Below are 15435 nucleotides of genomic sequence, written 5' to 3'. Positions count from 1 at the left end.
GGGTTACATTTTCTTGAAACATGACATGAAACATGAGGGTTAATAGCCAATCCAGAGACACCTATCTGTAGACAGCACTGTTTCGGAGTTGTTGCTACTCATCAGTTCAGAGTAGGGTTCTGGTTGGCTGAGTAAGATGGCTTTGAAGTAGCTATTGGAAGGTACTGAGGTGGTACTAGAGAGACAGTATTCTTCCTTCTGGAGGAGAGCTATCTGGCAAAATACTAAAACGTGTCAGTTATGATTCAAAGCATTGTATAACAAGAGTGAATCCGATAGCTAAAACCTCATAGGCAAGAATCCAAATGTATCCACTAAGAATGTAAACTATGACATTCAGAATCATATAGACGTATCAATAGACCAAATTATTGAGTCTGTCAGCTTGTAGAGCACCCAAACCACCATTGAGTTGAATAACCCATTGCTTAGAATGTTTTTTCCGTGATCTCCAGTAACAAAATCTCTAAGTGGTACCAAATAGTTTTGAGGGCTTTAAGGAGAGCCTCAGCCAGTTCATTCTTGATATTGGATGTGGTCAGAAAACATGGACTTTATTAATGATAGGTCAGAATGTCAATTGTGGCTAGATATTTCCTTTGAAACTTAGTCTGTAATCTTCAAGTAGTTTTTAGCTGCTTCCAATAAGCCATCATGATCTACTCTGATTTTCTTTATATAAAACATCCTTATCCATGGACTCCCAAATTCTCAGTACAGTTACATTCCTTTTCTTGAGCGCCAACTAGGACTACATTGAAGTTACCTTATGACACATATCTTTGACAGAGGATCAATTGTGGATGGATTTACATTTTTAAATATAGTCTGAAATCTTGTGTCCAGCTGTCTCCAATAAGCCACCATGGCTAAAAAAACAGTCCTTCATCCATGGACTTCACCATTCTTAGTACAGTAATTTCCCTCTTGTCTACAACCCAGTAGACCAACATTGTTTTTTATATACTGTGAATTTGCAAGACAGGAAGTCACAAGGTTAGAGGTGGACACTAAGTAGACTTCCTCTTGTAGGACCTCCACTCTTAAAGAGCAACTTAAAGGCTATGTACACGTTTGAATGTACTTTTTTTATTTATTATTAAATCAATGTTTTTTTGTGTTTTTAAGAACTTCTCTAATTTACTTTTACTACTTTTATTGTTTTAACTTTTTTAAGATACAGCTTTTATGTCCGCTGCACATATAAAAGCAATATCGTTCTCTCTCCACCGAATCCGCCAGTTCAGTTGAACTGACGGCTTGGCTGAGAGCTGGTCCTGCGTGTCTCTGATGCACAGGATCTACCTAATATCAATCACATCTATCTTTATGAACCCATTATAATCAATAGCCAACCATGCGAAATTAGAGTGGAGCTGACATGAGACGAAATAATAAGGTTCTTTTCTAGCACCACTGAAGCTTCATTATTTCGATCGGTGGGAGTCACTGCAGTCAGACCCCACCGATCGAACATTGATGGCGTATCCCAGGAATATGCACTCAATGTCTCTCATAAAACAACCCCTGTAAGATATTCTCTTGCTTTAACCACACAAGAATAAATATCTAATTATTTACTATTTTTATATTCTATATTAACTAACCCCAATAGAAGCTCTGGCAGCTTTTTATTTATGGTTTATTCATTTTTTTTGCATTTTTGTGTTGCAGGACTTGAAAAAGGAAGTCAGTACAGCTTTCAAGTCTCTGCAATGACAGTGAATGGAACTGGACCCTCATCTGATTGGTATACAACAGAAACGCCAGAGAACGACCTTGACGGTACATGATTTGTTGTCAGAGACTTTCTATTCTAATATGTGATATTTGTATGATGTCCACGGTCAGTGTTAGACCAGATTATATCGGCTTCTAAAAATAATAATAGCTAAAACATACACATTAATTCTCAAATGGTTACTCAGGAGTGCTGGCAAGAGTATCATAGAGGTTAATAGCATGTTTAGTTATTGGGGGCACTTTTATTGGGGCAACTGATTAAGTTGCAATGTTGCACTTCATTGTGAGGACACCATCATAGTTATGCCTGTCTTATGCAAACACAAAGCCTCTAAGCCTATTTAAAGGGGTATTACAGTTTCAGCAAAAAAAAAAATTTGTCTTTTTATAAGGAAAAAATATGGAGTTGTCTATGTTATGACAAAAAAGTAAACAAAAAAAGAATAGGGTTATGAATGCAGGTCTAATGACCAAACTAGCACCATCATAGGTCCCTATGATACTGTTAGTCCAGGTCATTAGACCCGCAGTTGAGCAGAGTATTACTCTATGTGTCTGGCCATTGGCTCAGATTTGCTAAATGTTAACCATGAATGGTGGATATGCATTCATTGTATTACATCCTTATTGAACAGTATCCTTTGAGACATCTCAACACAATTCTCACAAAAGTTACCACAGTAGATATGTCTAGATCTTAACAATTTTTTAGATTTCTTAGGTTTCAATTTAATACCAGGCCAATAACAGAAAACGATAACGGGAACAAGCTTAAACATGAAAGTACATAAACACTCAACTCCTTCCGTTGACCCCTACCGTTTGTAATATTAAGGCTGCTGCAAGTTTTTTTGCATGGGACTACAAATTTACTGATGCTTTAATGAAACCAGAGGGAGTCAAACACTTATTAGATGCTGAGAGTCCTCAGTGTGCCAGCCTCATATAGACAGGGCCGTCAGACAGATTGTTAACGGCAGTTACTTTACAGCATGTAGGATTCATGTCGCTCACCTCGCCTTCACTGTATTTCTGTTTGATATAAGCATCAGTGAGACAGACAGTATGTTGGAGAACTGCCTCTTTTCCCTGTGGATATCCCTTTTAATTAGAACATTTTGTTAAAGTGATTGGGAAGCTACTAAAGAGTCAAGGTTTCCCGCAATGCTCCCTTGTGGTTGCTGACATCTGGGAAGTTCTCAAATATTTATTCTTAGATTTGAGATTCTCATGCAATGTAGGAATCCTGAGACTATTGCATTGAAAGATTTTATTCAATTTGACTAAGTGAAGACGTTCCGAAAGTCAGAGCATGTTGACAGATGTTAACACTCAAAGTGCACAGATTGTATTGGGCTTTAAGAGGAATCTTACACCTTGTGATGCCAAGGTCTTACCAGCAACATCGGTCGCCCAAGGGTACAGGCCCTGGAGGGGCCTAAGTGAGGTCAAATTCCCCTCCCCTGGCGCCAAACAAAATTAAATAGGAACAGAGCCCAAGCTCAGACAGAAGACCCAACCAGGCTAGGAGAAGTCTTCTTGCTGACCCTCACTGTAAAGCATCATGCACTCGAATATCTTTCCATGGAAAGACATTTAGAGATGATCTTTTTAAATCAGCACATAATATGTTTATATATTATAGGGACAAATATATAGGGACAAATATATAAAAGGCAACCAGTTACCAGGACAAGCTTCCAAGGTAATTATCTTCTAAGGTGGCATTCCAGTGGATGAGGTTGTGAGACATGTCCTCCACTCTGTGAGCTTTTGTAGCCATTTAGTAGATCCAAGAGACGTCACGTAACACACTCCCCAAGAGCCCTGACTCCTTTAGGCGGGATTCACACGACCGGGTCGCGCCCGAGCCCGAGTGCCGGCCGGTAAAATCGGCCATTCTGCCGGCCGGTTTGCATAAAGTTTTGCATCCGTGCCAGGCAGATCTAGACAGTGACATCAGCGGCAACTCCTGAAGGGGAATCCCCATGTGTTCGGGGATTCCGCTTCAAGAGTTTCCCCTGATGTCACTGCCCAGATATGGACAGAGACATTAAGCGCTCTGTCCAGGAGCAGAATCCCCGAAAACACGGGGATTCCGCTCCTTCAAGGAGCTAAAGTGCGGCTAGCACATAGCAGAGCGGGGAGATACCTCCCTGCTCTGCTATAGTGGCGTCGCTGCAGTAGTAGCAGCCGCAGCAGCAGCAGCTGCTAGCGGCGCCATCGAAGGTGTCGCCGGGCCAGGGCGCTTTTAAAACAAGCAGGGGAAGGGAGCCAGCGCAGCGCTCCCTTCCACCTGCTGTACACCCCGGCCCTGCCACACAGTGTACAGCGCACAGCCATTCGTCAGAATGGCATCAACTCCTCCTCCTCATGGAAAGTGTGTGGAAGGGGAAAGCAAGCAATAGGCCCTTCTATCTTTGTTGGTAAAATCTGGTACCCTAATCAGGGGCCCATTTTGATCATCGATGTGGGGGGCCCTCTTTGCTATGCAAGCCACTGCTTTAGAATAAAAATGTATAACAAACAATATCACCGCACTTGGCATGATTTGTAACTTTGGATAACCTAATATCATTTGGTGCGTGTATATTGTACAGGGCACTTTTTGTATCATTCGTACCAACATCAATAGTTATGATAACGTTGAAATCTAAACAATCAGTTTCAAGGATGATTCCCTCAGAAAATGTTTACATCTTACTATGACATGTGACATTGTAGATAATGAAAGACATGAGGAAATGTATAGAGCCAAGTTTCACGCTGAGATTCTCTGTTCGGTTAGTTAATTTGTAGCCAAGCTTCGCATTGAAATTGTCTAGTTTGCTATCAGTTGTAAATAGCTCAGCATCACCAGTGTATTTAGGTCATTTCAATTACTGGATTTTTTTATTTTTTTTAACTCTTTATGTTGCTTATTTCCATCTGGTAATATACTGTATCATTGCGGTTTTGAAGCTAAGTATAAACCTGATATATATAATATTTAAATATAAAAAAAATCTTTTGGGAATACTTAACACACAATATCTTATGATGGCTTTACTATGTACAATCTGTTTTATTATAATTATAAATTGCTACTATGTTATAAGTTGCTTTGATGATGCAAAAACATTAGCTTGTCCCTTCCGCTCTCAAAGAGACAAGCCCTGATGTTATGCACATGGAGTTGCTTAAGACATAGATACTTGTATGATACATTGGCCATGATAAGATATACTGTGGTTCTCTAGGACAACGTTATAGCCCCAATTATTATCCATAGATTAAAAATAACCTAAAAAAAAATCTTTAAAAAATACTTAAAATAAAACAAAAACAATATATTTTAATAAAAATAAATAAAAACAGATTACAGTCACAAAACATTTTTATTGACTTCAATATTGACAAAAGACAGTTGTGCACCACAAGCCATCAATCTTATCCAGAGTATCTCACAGAATTTTGAGCTAAAATCCTCCAGTACTTCTTGCTTTTTCAGTGACTGTATAGAGATAGCTTTGGAGATTTGCATTGTGGGAAGCACATACTGGACATCGTATAGCAATCTTATGTACTCTAAGTAATGACTCCCCCCAGAATGCAGTGCAATAGAGACCATTGCATTAGAAAAGCTCAGCTAAGCTGAGGGGTGTGTCTGTCGACTAACATTGACTGTTTCCAATAGCAACCAGCATAATTGTGAATTCAGCTCTGGAGTATAATACAAGCAATAACTCAGGGTCAGCACAGGATGCAATGTACTGTCTTTACAACAGGACTCAACTTTTTTATGTAGATTATATCTAAACTTTACCTAAACTGTATATTTATTGCTTAATATTTTCTTCTTATACTTTCAAGATTAGATTTTTTTCTGTCTTGGGGCTTCTCAGTTGTGAATTAAATATGAAGTTGTACAACTTATAGGAAAAATGCCTATTTTGAGTTGATATTACCGCTGGTTGGTTACCAGTGAATATTGTATTGTTTGTGTATTAGTCATACTATTTTTTTTCATGTGCTCTAAAACGATAAAATCTGTTCTTCTGGCATAACTAAATAGAGGCCCCTGGTCTCCGATCCTAGATTATCTATTTATAACACAACATTCTGCTTTCACATAATGATCAAAATGTATTAGTCAGGCTGTGGACATACAATGAATATGTCAATAGAATATTAATGTTGTTTTCGCTTGACTCGTAGAATCCCAAGTGCCAGACCAGCCCAGTTCTCTTCATGTCAGACCTTTGACTACCAGCATTATTATGAGTTGGACTCCACCGCTAAACCCTAACATTGTGGTGCGAGGGTATATAATTGGATACGGTGTCGGAAGCCCCTATGCCGAGACTGTAAGAGTGGACAGTAAACAGCGCTATTATTCCATAGAGAATTTAGGTAAGTGTTTATGATTGAAAACAAACGGTGTAAGCGTGTTTGTGCTCAACAAATAACTATAAAAGTAAAGCAGGCAGAAACACTGCTGCTGATCGAAATCTAGTAAACAATGTCATAAGTACCTGAGATTGTTACATTACATTGTGTGTCCCACTGGGAACAACTGCAGATGGGAGTCAATTACAGAATATGTTGGCCCTATATAAGTGTAAAGACATGCTTAAAGATCTATTACAGGAGTAGCCATTGCAGAACCATAGCAAGGCTTCCCTTCACCCAGGGCAAATATTAATTTCACTGCCCTAATCCCAATGTCTAAATCACCTAGCCAATGGTGGACCATTGGTGACCCAACACCCAGGCACATGCCCCACCAGCTGCCCCTGGGTACTCTCCTGATCCATAGCATCCAATTTCTGCTTCCTTCCAAAATTCCATGTACAGTCAACTACTCTATCTGGGTGGTTTAAAAGCACTGTTCATCCCGAGAGTCCTGGTTCATGATTCTAGTGCTGGAAGAACATAATTATTAGAACTACTGTGACAAAGAGGCAGAGTAGTAGGAGAAATTCAAGTCAGGCTTTGGAAAGCTAGACGTCAACCCCTATACGATAGACATTTTAAGGCGGTCTTCACACTGTAGAGTTTTATGGCAGGTCAATCGGATTGAGGCAGTTGTAGTCCGGATGCTGATGAAGAGCAGGCCATACTCTCAGACACTTTTAATTGTAATCGGGAGTGACACTCTCCACCAGCACCGAGGACTAAAACATGACCATTCTGGGGATTGTTGGGTCACCCAACAACCCTACATTGAGACGTCATTAGTGGAAAAATCTGGCCAACATGACTATCATTCAGCATGGCAGAATATTAAGACTTTAGGACCTTCTTCCTCCACCAACAATGTCCAATAGTAACCTGTGAACTGTAGGCTCTTTTTGCTTTAACAATGACTTTTACTTGGAACAAAAAAAGTGTACATTTTCCTTGGAACTGAATAAATGATGTAGATCACTGCAGCATGTCAATTGCTCATCTAAGAATTCAATGCATTAAGTCCGGCCGCTGAAGTTCTTGGAATACAGAGTCTTCAATCATAGTATCCAATTATGTGATTTAACATAGCAAAGTGTTGAATGACAGCTTTTAGTCTCAAGGGGTTCTGCGGCAACGTTTAGTTCTGCTGATACTTGCCTTTTAGGTTGGAGTTATCAAGGATTGTGGTTTGACAGCCACTGTTAATATGAAGTTATATCTAAAATATCTATCTGCATAGAACGTATCTCATTTATTTTTAAGATATATGAATGTATAATAATGCTGAGTAAGTACCCATGGTTAACGAGACTAGAAGGATCTGTCATTTGGGCCAGTGGTGTGGTAATGGGGCTTGGTGTAGCCCAAATTATGAGGCTTGGTGAAGCCCCGATTACAATGCGGGAACGAAAGTAAATGATATAGATAAAAAGATATACATCTCATATGATATAAAAGTTATGTACAGTGTGTTATCTCATACCGTATAATGGGATAAGACTTCACTGGAAGTTAGGTAGTTGAACCTGGTGAAGCTTTTGCCTCAGGGATTAGGGGCATCCAGCTATTAGAATTGTGTTGAGTGAACTTTAACTGGTTTGTTGACATTTTAATTAAAGTAGTTATCCAGCCGTGGAAAATTGTATCTCAATGATATAAATGCATAAAATAGGGACACTTACTAATATACCGGTAGTACTAGTATTGCACAGTTTTCCCATTTGGGAACACAGTCCTGTGTCCCTGGAAGTCCTGTAGTTCTTTCCGCTTTGATGATGCGCTACCAGATACCCACGTAACTGCTATCGGTCTACCTTTCTTATTGTTTCGGCGCATCATCAAGTATGTGACCGCTAGGGGGCTAGCCCTGTGATGATGCAGAGGAAGTAATCCAGCCCCCTTCTTTCTCAGCGCTGTCTCAGACTGACTTTTATCAGGGCATGTGCATTGTAATATCTACGGGGCAGGGATACAGGATTAGAGGGGAAAGAAGGACATTACGGGAACTGTAGTTTTGAGAGTGCGCTGAAACGTCTAGTCCCGTCTAGTACCCGAAAGTTGTGTAAATGGCTACAGTGTTACATCGGGGAGCGGTGAGTAATGCGAAAATGTGATTTTGTGCAGGCAAAGTCGTTGTAGTATTGTATAAATATGTTTCAACATATTTGTGGGGGTTTTCTTTTTTGTGGTCCCCAAATAACCCCTTTTATATTCAGGAAAATCGGAATATTTCTGTAGCAATACAACTTAGACTGGCCCACCAGAGTATCTGAACATCCTATGGTGGGCTTAGGCTCTGATATAACAATAAGCTACAGAATAAATTATCCAGCAGAAGACAACCCCATTTGGAGATGACTTTGGAGCCAGTCACTTGCCACTTGGGTCAATTTCCTATGGGATGATTCACAAAAAAAACTATTAGACAATGATAACAAAAGAGATCACGATGTAACCAAAAGTCACCGCGCACATGTTCTATATGGATGGGTTGAAGATCGATCTCTTAAAGGGGTTGTCCAGGTTTAGAAAAACATGGCTGCTATCTTCCAAAAACCGTGCCACACCTGTCCGCATGTTGTGTGTGGTATTGCAGCTCAGCCCATTTACCCATAGACGTGTGTAGCGGGGGGAAAAGCAGCCATGTATTTCTAATGCTGCCTTTAAAACCTCCTTTAGAACTATTATCCTGCCAATGGCCCAAAGTTTTTACAATTAATTTTTCTTAAAAAGGAAAATCCACCTAAAATAATTTTATATAGAAATGTCAGAGGGTTTTATCTGCAATGGTCCAAAAGTTTGAAATGCCATAGATTTTTAAAATGAAGGGGTACTTATACATACATCCCCGGTACCCTTCAGCCCCGCTCTATGATGATGAAATATTAATGACTTGGCGTTCGATTGCCCTTTATTTTGGCGATTCATACCCCAATTGATGCCATCCGTTCTGATCGTCTGATGATTTAAGCACAATTTCCCATTTAAAACAGATAAAACCAAGGGGACATATATACAAAAACACCAAAAAAGGCCATACTTACAAATTGACACAGCCAGGTCAGAAACGCTGATGAAGGATAGTGAGCAGGTGCTTTAAATAATAATAGCCACTCCCACTAGTCTTGAGGGGAGTGCTGTGTGGTGCATGGGATGTGTAGTAAGAAATAATAACTGAATAGTGTATGTGCAAGTGTAATAATATAAGTGAAATATAGGGGGCAGTAATGAGTAAAGTGTCTCAATACAAATAAATGAATAATGGGGTGCAAGTGTGTGAAACATGGAGGGATAGTGTGTAAGTCATGAGGCGCAACATGTATAGCCAGGTAGAAGCCTATTTGTGACGCCTTGATAATTCATAGAGCGGGCTACCCTGCTTGCTAAGCCAAACAACAACACACCATGCTCTCCCAGCATCAAAGACCCGGCTGTGTCCAAGAGAAGCGAATATACATAATAATGAAAAATACCTGGGGTATTGGTAATCATTTTGGCCAAAAGGACGCAAGCTCGCAATCCACGACAAGGATCCCCAGACTTGCGAGTCCCTAACTCCCTAACTGGAACGAAAAGCTCCTGATGCACAGACAAAACAGATAAAACCAAGGGGACATATATACAAAAACACCAAAAAAGGCCATACTTACAAATGGGCACAGCCAGGTCAGAAACGCTGATGAAGGAGTGAGCAGGTGCTTTAAATAATAATAACCACTCCCACTAGTCTTGAGGGGAGTGGTGTGTGGTGCATGGGATGTGTAGTAAGAAATAATAACTGAATAGTGTATGTGCAAGTGTAATAATATAAGTGAAATATAGGGGGCAGTAATGAGTAAAGTGTCTCAATACAAATAAATGAATAATGGGGTGCAAGTGTGTGAAACATGGAGGGATAGTGTGTAAGTCATGAGGCGCAACGTGTATAGCCAGGTAGAAGCCTATTTGTGACGTCTTGATAATTCATAGAGCGGGCTACCCTGCTTGCTAAGCCAAACAACAGCACACCATGCTCTCCCAGCATCAAAGACCCGGCTGTGTCCAAAAGAAGCAAATATTCCAATTTAATTTACTAAGTAGCTATATTAAAACATCCTTTGCTTTACTCTCAGAATATTATACACAGCTCTAATGTTCTTGACGACCAAAGTCAGGAAACTTTGCAAAGTTTTCTACTTTAGTGTCTGTTGATGAAAAACAACATCACAGAAAAAGTTATAAAACAAAAAAAAAAGATGCTCCATCCTGGAGGAGATAAAAAAAAAAAAAACAATGGCATTTTTATCATTTTCCTGAATCGCAGGCTGAATTTCTTTGCAATATGTGCGTAATAAACTAGACCCGATAAACCATGCCTGGTCGCCGGACGGAGGAAGCAGCACAGAGATTTTGAGTGTAATGCTCCTCGCATCCATAATGTCTGATTTCTGCTGTTGTGGGCGAGAGCTGCAGTCAGCATCCTGTGTGTTAAAAGCCGTCATGGGGAGAAGATGACTGGCTGGTGCCCGGGATAATGATCATTCTATTAGATGTTCCTCTGTTGGCATTTGGCGGACGAGCAATAGATTTTCTCCTACTATTCTCTGGTCATTATCAATGTGATGAGTTTTCAGGAGACATAAAGAAAAGAAAAGATGTTATCGCTCATCTACCAGTCATCATGTTCTAGTGTAAGATGCTTGGTAGCTTGTAATGGTTTATAATAGATCTATATATCAATCTTACAAGGTCTTGAGATGCATACACTCTGGGAGTTTTCGTAGAAACTTTTTTAGTCATTTAACTAGGGCAAGATTTACTTTTTTTTCTACCCAATGTTGGGCACAGTAGCGGTGATTATATAGATTGATACGCAGCAAAATCCCAGTTTAGTGCTGCATGATACAGAAAATTTGGGTAAAATATCAAATGACAAACTCAATTCTGCTGCTTCTGTAGGCAATTAAAGTATGTAAAATAAGGTACAGTACAGCAATTCTCTGTTGATTGAGTGCTCAATGGTCAGGATATTATAAATTCCAAAGAGTAGTTCAGAAATCAATAGGGGGTCTAGATTTTTATGCATCCAAATGTAGACGTAGGGGGAAATTTATCAAGCACTCTAGAAAGGTCTAAATTTGCGTAAAAATTTTGTGGGTGCGCTTAGTAGATGGGACGTGACCACTTGCGGCCCAAAAATTCATTAACATTTACTTCACAAACTGGCGTAAATTAGAGTGGAAATATACTCCTGCTTTTAGCTGATGTAGATGTATATTTTTGGCACACGGACATCCAGATATGCGCCTAATTTATTAAGAGGCTTGCAAGTCCTAATAAATTAGGCGCATTTTACTCCAGTGCTCTTTATATTAAGACTGGTGTATTAAACACCTGTTTTAATAAATCTGCCCCATAAAGTACAAGAACATTAGGTCCACCTAAATACTGTGTCTTCTGGAGCGCTTCTTCTGGAGCACTTATCCTATTGACCACTTTAAGTACTGCATCTGTTTATTCTGGGGAATTGGTAGGAGTCCTTGTTCATAGACCCCTCTAAATTATGTCACATTCAGAACATAACATTGATGGCCGGTCTTTAATCTAGGACCTCAAGCCATTCCAAGACATTAACAGGAGCAGTACTTGGGGAACAAATTAATTTCTTATAGAAAAAGGACCTGGTCTTCCACTTTGGACAGTCCGTTTTTGCTATAGAGGTCTCCAAGCTATAAGGTAATCGATGGTAGTCCTGCTACTGGGACCCCCAGCGATCAGCTTTAATCAGTAGGCAGCACATGTTCAGTTCCCCTGCAGCACCACCGCAGGAAATATTAGGTATTACACAGGGCCTATTAAATTCAATGTGCTGCCCATGGAATGCATGGACATTTGTGTCCTCCAGAGCAAGAGATGCTCTTTGCAGCCATTCTCTGTTCTGGCTAATAGATGAGGTACCTGAATGGAGGACTACCCTCTAATTAGTCTGGATTCCCTAAAATGGTATTTAAAAATGGGCGACCAAACTACCTCATTTAAAAAAAACAAAAACAGAAAATCTAAACAATCGGAAACATCATCCATCCTGAGCAGGCGTGAAGAATTATATTGTTGATGAGGGGGCTGCATGTTTTTGGACAAGTGTTGCCAAGGAGATCAAATAAGATAGCGGTGAACTTTTTCCATTTACAGACGTCAAAGCCAGAGCATTCCGGACATGAGTTCTGTTTAATTTCATTCACCTTATTCTTCCTTTTTATTCTTTTATACTCCATATTCAGCGCTCAGTAACACAAATCTTCACAAAAATTTTAGAAACTGCTAACAAGGCCAAGATTCCTGTGATTTTCCCCATTATGCCTTGACCTTAAGCGATAATGAAATACTAAATGAAAGGATTGCAATCATCTCTCACTATATCTCTTCTCGGTGCCTCGGTCCTGAGAGATTTCTTCCCTTTGGTTAAAAATGAGCCAGTCTTTTATTCATTGCCAGAGGTGAGGAAGGGTGACGTTCTGGTATATTTTGTCTCAGCACCGTTATGCGTTCGAAACATAAATTTAGGAATTTGAAAAAATTTGGAAACCTCTGGAATATATCAAAGCATAGGGATACTCCGGCCAACAAACGAGTGATGTAGCTTCATGTTAAATGAGATTTAATAAAACTGATTATCAAAGGGTCCTGTGGGCTGGAAGTTGTTGATGCTCCGTGGAAGGTAATAAAACTTGCTATCAATCACATGTAACCTCGTAAAATAGTCATGTGACTTTAATTGCATTTGGGACTTGAGACATGACATTTTACATTCATTCATCAAGTAGTTGTGGGGGATTCAAAATCACCTTCCTACACATTGTGTGAGCTCAGACCTTCACCAGTCCCTGAAATATTGGGACTGCAGTGCTTTGTAGAGAGCTCTGAAATCCATTTGGAATCTCCTTATAGATTGTTATCAATGAATTTTCTACACAAGATTTGAGACATTGAAGTCTATCAAGTCTATATGGCAAAAGTTGACTTTGCTTGGGATTTCTCTTAAGCACTAATTAAAGAAACAGGCAAATGTGATTTAATGTATTAAGCCTAATACAAGGCCAGAGGGGGCGGGGCATGACACAGAAATTTTTGTTAGTATCTTTGGTGTCCATTGAATCTCTGTTACATACAGTCACATCTTAAAGTGAACCTCCAGTCGAAAATAAAGAATTAATTATATTGGCTCTGTTCCTATGTTCCGATCCCCGTTGTCCGATATCCAAGATGGCCAATGCGTTAGAGGCGGTAGAGGTGTGTCTCAGACTTGCAGCCAACGCTCTCCATATACAAGTCTGAGAAAGCGGACAACGAGGATCGGAACGCGTGAACAGGGCCAGGCAAAAGAAGAAGACCACCAGGTATTTTGCATTTGATATATAATTTTACAGTTTATAGTTAATTGTGTTTTTTTTATTTGGAGCGTCGCTTTAACTGATATTGCAATTTGTCTAAGTAATACACAGCAACAAAATGTGTAAACAACGATATGGCTATTAGATGGAGTGGGCATGGAGAACTAAGGAGTGTGTACCCACAGGTTCTACCATTATATGATGTACCAGGATTAAAAATAACATGGCTACTTTCTTTCAGAAACAGTGCTACACCTGTCTAAAGGTTGAGTTTGGTATTGCAACTCAGCTCCATTTAAATGACTAGGACTGAGCAGCAATACCACACGCAACCTGTGCGCAGTTGTGGCGCTGTTTCCGTAAGAAAGCAGCCTTTATGTTCTAATCCGAGACAACCCCTTTAATCATTGCATAATAAAAACTTCTACAGCTTTCTAATATTTTTATTTAAACATTAGCCTTTTTTTTCATTGTCTCTACTTTCTATCAGTACAACCAGCGGTTAAACTCCTGCACTTCCTAATACTTCTCACAGCTGAGGGTTTGTTACAATTGTAACCGGCCTAGACAATCCTCTCTGAGCTAAATACATTAGCAACACAAATTTATAAGACTTTAGACTATGAGGCTACATGCACACGTTCGTATTTTGCTACGGAAAATACGCACCAAAACCGCAGCAATACGCAGGAAATTCGCAGGTAAAACCATACCTAATCATGCGTTTTTCGAAGCGTTGTTCAGTGTGGTTCTTACGTTTTGGTGTGCTTTTCGGAGCGTTTTCATGCTGCAGATTTTGGTGTGATTTTCCTCAGCACCAGGCAGATACAATTCGCGAGCGGAAACGCAAGATAAATTGACATGCTGCAGATTGTAAAATCTGCAGCTCAATTTACATGCAGAAATATACTGCAGCGTGTACATGAGATTTCCCGGAATCTCATTGACTATGCTAGTACAGTATTACGCTGTGGTTTGAGCCTCAAGGATTGCCTAGACTGGATACAATAGTATTCGCCAATAGGTCTGTATGGCATTTTAGCGTCAGTATGTAAATAAGAATGTTCATATTCATGGACAGCAAGCAGAGTTCTTTTTAAATAATAAGAAATTGAAACCCAATGTTTATTAAAAAGTTACAGAACCTGAAATTCTACGATGATTACGTCTTATGTACATAATGTTGGAGAAACCCCTTTTCAGGCCAATCTACAGTAGTAAGGCTGGCTTCACACGAGCGTGTTCTGTCCGTAAAGGACGGAACGTATTTCGGCCGCAAGTCCTGGACCGAACACACTGCAGGGAGCCGGACTCCTAGCATCATAGTTATGTACGACGCTAGGGGTATGTGCACACGAGAACTGTCTTTTACGTCTGAAAAGACAGACTGTTTTCAGGAGAAAACAGCTGCGTCGTTTCAGACGTAAAAGCTCCTCCTCGCATTATGCGAGGCGTCTTTGACGCTCGTAATTTTGAGCTGCTCTTCATTGAATGCAATGAAGAACAGCTCAAATTATGTTGCAAAGAAGTGTCCTGCACTTCTTTGACGAGGCGGTCATTTTACGTGTCGTCGTTTGACGGCTGTCAAACGACGACGCGTAAATGACAGGTCGTCGGCACAGTACGTCGGCAAACCCATTCAAATGAATGAGCAGATGTTTGCTGACGTATTGTAGCCCTAATTTCAGGCGTAAAACGAGGCATAATACGCCTTGTTTACGTCTGAAAATAGGTCGTGTGACCCCTGCCTCGCTGCAGGTCAACTGTCCCGTACTGTAATCATGTTTTCAGTACGGGACAGTAGTTCCACAGAGAGGCAGGGACTCCTAGCGTCGTACATAACTATGATGCTAGGAGCCCGGCTCCCTGCAGTGTGTTCGGTCCGGGACTT

At 40.1% G+C, this 15435-nt stretch overlaps 1 protein-coding gene across 3 annotated transcripts in view; it reads left to right on the top strand.

Annotated features, from left to right (window-relative positions):
• Positions 1 to 15435, top strand: part of DCC (DCC netrin 1 receptor) — a 735384-nt gene that overhangs the window by 621792 nt on the left and 98157 nt on the right. For all 3 annotated transcript variants that reach the window (XM_075841459.1, XM_075841451.1, XM_075841442.1), the window contains exons 14-15: positions 1675 to 1785; positions 5941 to 6135. In XM_075841459.1, coding sequence (XP_075697574.1) covers positions 1675 to 1785; positions 5941 to 6135 — 306 coding nt within the window. The remainder of the gene's footprint in view (positions 1 to 1674; positions 1786 to 5940; positions 6136 to 15435) is intronic.

The sequence above is a fragment of the Rhinoderma darwinii genome, chromosome 1 (assembly GCF_050947455.1).
Source record: "Rhinoderma darwinii isolate aRhiDar2 chromosome 1, aRhiDar2.hap1, whole genome shotgun sequence".
Lineage (NCBI taxonomy): Eukaryota > Metazoa > Chordata > Amphibia > Anura > Rhinodermatidae > Rhinoderma > Rhinoderma darwinii.
Note: the sequence above shows the minus strand (reverse complement) of the source record. Positions and strands in the feature narration are given on the sequence as shown.